At 46.1% G+C, this 6,000-nt stretch overlaps 1 protein-coding gene across 1 annotated transcript in view; it reads left to right on the forward strand.

Moving 5' to 3' along the window:
- Positions 1-1,054, forward strand: part of C3 (complement C3) — an 83,492-nt gene extending 82,438 nt beyond the window's left edge. Inside the window, exons 39-40 of the mRNA XM_084835754.1 lie at positions 3-138; positions 893-1,054. Coding sequence (XP_084691880.1) covers positions 3-138; positions 893-1,034 — 278 coding nt within the window. The 3' untranslated portion in view covers positions 1,035-1,054. The remainder of the gene's footprint in view (positions 1-2; positions 139-892) is intronic.
- The last annotated feature ends 4,946 nt before the right edge of the window (positions 1,055-6,000 follow it).

Raw genomic sequence — 6,000 nt, forward strand, 5'->3', positions numbered from 1 at the left:
AGGGAGCGACCCAAATCCACAAGCCAAGCCCCGCATGTTTATCAGTCAGCTGAAATGCCGGGCAGCTCTGAATCTGGAGCCGAACATGGACTATCTGATCTGGGGTCCCAGCAATGACATGTGGCCCACAAAAAGCGAGTACGTATTTCATTTCATTCCACTTCTTAGACATGTACTTTCTTTTTCCACCATCAGTTCCACCGAGTGCCTAACAATATATAAATATATTTTTGCTGATTCTTCAGTATTTTTACTTGAGAGTAAATCTGATTCAATTCAGTGGGGCTTACATCTAATTAAACATGCATAGGATTATACTATTAATTTCTGATTCGCCCCACACCATCCAAAAAAGATATGAGGCGCCTTTTAAACTTTAGGGTTCTGCTTCTGAATATAGTGCCTTTGGATGTTTTGGAAGACATTCCTATTTTTAAAAAAGAGAGAAATCCAAACATAAAAAAACATTTTTCCTAATAGTTCAGGTTTAAAAACAGGGTTGCATGGAATGTCTTTTTTTTTTTTTTAATGGTGGCAGCAATTCAAAAAGCACTTCAGAACAGGGAAAAACAAATGGTGGTTGCTCCAGTGCTCTTCCCACCAAAATAATTTTGCTTCATCTCCAAAATATAGCCAAAACAAAACTGCTATTTTCAAGGTGTGTGAAATGGCTGAAAGAAGGTCCTTGGTTAAGAGATGGTTCTTTTATATCCTCATAAAGATGGTCCTTAGAGATTATGGTCCTTAGAGATGACAGTCCTTGGAGATGATGGCTGAGAGATGGTCCTTGTCAATTCGGTCCAGCCCTCTAGTGGGTTTCTCCACAGCATCCAGGCTAACCAATATGCCTATGAAGCAAAGATTCAAAGTGTTCCCTCTCTCTCGTTTTCAGTATCAACTACATCATTAGCAAAGACACTTGGATTGAGAGATGGCCAAATGATGACGAATGCCAAGATGCAGAATTTGAGAACTTGTGCAATGACTTCCTCCAGTTCTCCAACTCACTGTCCATTTTGGGCTGCCAGACCTAACTATAAAAGAGTCATCTGAGCATGTGATTCTCAGTAAATGGGTTTTTGAGCCATTCTTAGAAGTCTCCTTCCCTCCTGAAGTTCCAGTTTCCTATTATTATTACTCCTATTTTCCCTCGAAATTGTTTATATAGAAAATAAAGAAGAAATTTCTTACTGTGGTGTTTGTTAACAGTTAACACTGTTAACTACTATTTTGTTTTACTACTATTTCAGTATTGTTTGTTTGTCGGATTGCTTAATATAGCATTATCAGATGCATGGCACTTTACATACAGAGTACATGAGGGCAGGTTGCTGCTACCAAGGAGCATACAATCTAAATTGACACAGGAGAGACAACAGAAGAAGGGGAGTGAAGTGCAGGCAGGGGTAAACAGGGAGAGAATATATGATTGTTTCATTTCCATCTGCTAGGTATGTCTGTGGCTGGGTTCTTTTTTGTCTCCATGCTATTCTGCGCCTGTGAAGCTGCAGGGGTACACCCCCACCCCAAGTCTATGAGACAGCTTTCTTTTGTTTTGCTAATGTACCACCAATTGACAAAATGGAAAGAATTTCTTTTGTTTTAGTACTTTGGATGCAAATTACAATGGTCATTTTACAACTCCACACCACAGTTCATGGGGAGGGGATTAACCCATTCCTCCCCAGCCACAATCCTAATCCAAATTAGTTCTCGCAGGCATGCCCCTTTGATATCAATGGGATGTTTTCCTAGGTGTAAGTGCTGTGTGCAGAACAGCCTATTTGTATCAAGCTGAAGTTGTCTTTGAAAAATAAAAACACCATCATATGTTTTTGTTTCACTTCCCCAAGTGTCACAGCATGTTAGAAGGGGCTAGGTAAGCAGAGCCACTCCAGCCAGCAGAACTACCAGCATCTGTGTGTGTGTGGGGTGGGGTGGGGATTGACAGCTAAATTGAATCCCACCCACACCCCCCATCCTCTTTTGGCAGTGCACAGAAGGCTGGAATATCATAACCCTGCACTCTTTTGCAATCCTACGTATGTCTACCCAGAAGTAAACCTATCAAGTTCAATGGGACTTATTCCTGGGTGACTGTACTATATACACTGTATAGGATTGTAGCCTAAAGGTGCCCTTGTACGGGGGTGGTGGAGGAGAGAAAAATTAACACATACGCACACACGGACATGGTGGTGTCTTCTGGAGAACTACATCCTGATCCCCAACCAGGATGCCGTCAGCTTTCTTCTTCTACCTTAACTTCATTTGGAGTCTAGAATAGAACAGAATAGAATATAGAACAGAATAGAATAGAATAGAATAGAATAGAATAGAATAGTAGTAGGGTTGGAAGGGCCATCAAGTCCAACCCCCTGCTCAATGCAGGAATCCAAATCAGAGCATCCCTGACAGATGGCTGTCCAGCCTTGTCTTGGATGCCTCCAGTGTGGGAGAGCCCACCACCTCCCTAGGTATAGAATCATAGAATAGTAGGGTTGGAAGGGGCCTACAAGGCCATCGAGTCCAACCCCCTGCTCAATGCAGGAATCCAAGTCAGAGCATCCCTGACAAATGGCTGTCCAGCCTCGTCTTGAATGCCTCCAGTGTGGGAGAGCCCACCACCTCCCCAGGTAATTGGTTCCATTGTCGTATTGCTCTTACAGTCAGGAAGTTTTTCCTGATGTTCAGCCGGAATCTGGCTTCCTGTAACTTGAGCCCATTATTCCGTGTCCTGCACTCTGGGATGACCAAGAAGAGATCCTGGCCTTCTTCTCTGTGACAACCTTTCAAGTACTTGAAGAGCGCTATCATATCTCCCCTCAGTCTTCTCTTCTCAAGACTAAACATGCCCAGTTCTTTCAGTCTCTCCTCATAGGGCTTTGTTTCCAGTCCCCTGATCATCTTCGTTGCCCTCCTCTGAACCCTCTTGTTTGTCTGCATCCTTCTTAAAGTGTGGTACTTAATAGGGTCATTGCAATAAAAGAAGAAAAAAAAAACGCCCCCTGATAGGCTACGTAACGATTAACGTAGCCTATCACGGCTAGATTTGCAAAGTCAGCCGTGATAGGCTACGTCAATCGTCACGTAGCCTATCACGGGTGACTTTAAAAAAAAAAAAAAGCGCGTACGCTAATGGCGGCCCCCATAGGGAGCCGCCATTCCCGTTCCTTATTTGGTCGCTGTAGTCTACGTAAAGATTTACGTAGACTACGGCGAAAATAAGGGCAACGCCATTATCCGTACACACTTTTTTTTTTTTTTTTAAGTCACCCGTGATAGGCTACGTGACGATTGACGTAGCCTATCACGGCTGACTTTGCAAATCTAGCCGTGATAGGCTACGTTAATCGTTACGTAGCCTATCAGGGGGCGTTTTTTTTTTCTTCTTTTATTGCAATGGTGGCGGCGGCAGCCGGTCGAAAGACCGGCTGCCGCTCCCGCCCCGCTCGAACACCCGCCGAACCGCCAGCCGGACCCGCCACCGGGAGGGACATTCGGCGAAGGTAAGTCCCGTCCTGGGGGGGGTGCGGGGGGCGGGGGGGTTCGGAGGATTTCTCCCCGAAACTTGTTCGGGGGGCCGAACACGTTGGCGCTCGGCCCCCCGAAGGTTCGGGGAGAAATTCTCCGCCAACCCTAGCTACAACCCCTGCCAATAGTGAGCCCTGTCTGTGAGAAACTGTTGGAGAATTTCTTCTCCCCTAGAAGAAATTCAGTGAAATTGTCCCCCCAATTTCTCTGCCCACAAATAGGGTGGAGAATTTTGAGAGGCCATTTGTGCACAGCTTATGTATGTATGTATGTATGTACGTATTGCATTTATATCCTGCCTTTTCTCCTCTTGCAAGGAACCGAAGGCAGCTTACATTATCCTCCTCCTCTCCATTTTATCCTCACAACAACAACCCTGTGAGGTAGGTTGGGCTGAGAGTGTGTGACTGGCCCAAAGTCACCCAGTGAGCTTCCATGGCCGAGTGAGGACTAGAACTCAGATCTCCTGGCTCCCAGTGCTTTTCCTCACACTCCCCTCATTCCTAATTTTCTAAACCTCCTCCAACTGCAATGCTATTGTTCTCAAATCTCCAGGCTGTACCTTTTTCCTTACGATGCCATCCTCAAGATTAAACTAGGACTTGAGTTCCTCGTGGGCATCTCCTTGGTTTGCAGCTTACAACGTCAAGGCAGCACTGTGTCCTTGATTTCTGCGGCTTTGGCGCTGTTATTCAGAAGAATGCTCCCCTACTCCCAGGGGCAATTTAAACTCAAAAGGGCTCTTGCTGCCAACCAGTACGAGGGGAAGGGAAGCATTGTGTCCCAGGAGTTTCTGTATCTTGGGGCACTAACTGGTTGCCAAAAGGGGAAAGCAAACTATGAATGTGATCAGTTGGGGATGAGGAGTGAAATTAGGGAACCCATGCACTACTTGGGTTGGTACCCAAGTCCAGGGGCATTAAACAATGAATGTCCCAGATCCTTGTCCTGGAGTAGCTCTCTAAGGCTATCCAGTGCAGTTTAAAATAGACCTCAAAATGATCGAAGGGGAGGGCAGACGCAGCACTGTGGGGATGACCTACTAAAGAGCATCTCCAAAGCCCCAGCATCTCCAAAATACAAGTCCACTATCCCAAGGGACACTAAATCTCTAGAACATGGGTGCAGAACGTATCATCGGTGGGTGGGTGGATTTCCCTCCACCAGGCCCTCTGTTGGGCAGATGATGTAAGTAGGCATGACCATACCCACCTACATCACCCCCCCACCCCCACACACATTTACACTCTGTGCCTCTCCTCAGCACAGAGGAAGAGGTTCTGCTGGCAAGCTGGCCAGGTCCCCAGGTTTGCACACTGCTTATCATCCCAATAGGGATGGCAAGTGGTGTGTGAATGGACTTGGCTGGCGCTTCCTCCACATGCTTCTCACCATTCCCACTGGCACATGAAAACTCAGCTGGTGCTAGGAAGAACAGCTGCTCTTCCCAGGGCCAGTCAGCCCCCCCCCGCCCCTTACCCATATGTCTGTTGTTATATCTGATCTGAGTTTGGAATTAACAACAGGGATTCCTCTCGGGGGAGTGGGGAGGAAATCCTCCAGCCCTGCCCAATCGAGGAACCCACGAAGGCTCTGTGGGCTGGATTAGGGAGCCCGGTGCTGTAAAGCATGAGACTGAACTCTCTGTACCAAAGGTGTCAAACCTCTTCCTGTTTGAGAGCCAAATTCAGTTTCAGAGGAGCTCTTGGCACCTGCATTCCAGTGGTGGGTGGGATTTAAGGCAAAAGAGGCAGTAAAATACCAGCGTATTTTAAGTTAAAGCTCTTGCTGTCAGTAACTAAGCCCTAGGAGAAGCATTTCAATCTTTTAGAATTGGGGCGGGGTGTGTGTGCAAAAGCAGGGAAACCGCCAAACCATCAGCAGTTAGGACAAAGGGGGCAGGGCCAGCTGGGAGGGCTGGAAGTGGAACTCCAGGTGGGCTGGAATGGGCGCGTGGGCCTGAGATCCAACATCCCTGTTCTACAGCATTCCCAGCAGTTCTAGCAAAGCAATTTCTTGTAATTCTAGCAATATTTGTTTGTTTGTTTGTTTATTTATTTAAAACATTTGTATCCCACCCTATATCATTAAGAGCTTATCTTATACAGATAAAATCAATTTAAACAGTATAAAACAATAAATAATTTAAAGAGCTAAAAACATTAAATCATTAAGCTAGCTAATACCAATGTAAAATCTAAAACAATAAAACAGTTGAAACAGTGTGCCAACTCAGGGAATCCAATGAGCCCTCAAAGGTTTTGGTAAAAAGCCACGTTTTAACTTGGCACCGAAATGAAACCAATGTCTGCGCCAATCGGGGTCCACAACCCAGGGTGACACCGCAGAAAAAGCTCTCTCCCATGTCCCACCATAGTGTATGTCTCATATTGGTGGGATGAAGAGGAGGGCTCCTCCAACAGATCTCAGCTCTCAGGCAGGCATATATAGGGGGAGGCGCTCCCT

This window comes from Heloderma suspectum, chromosome 2 (genome assembly GCF_057233095.1).
Source record: "Heloderma suspectum isolate Gila_16-S chromosome 2, 16-S_ref, whole genome shotgun sequence".
Lineage (NCBI taxonomy): Eukaryota > Metazoa > Chordata > Lepidosauria > Squamata > Helodermatidae > Heloderma > Heloderma suspectum.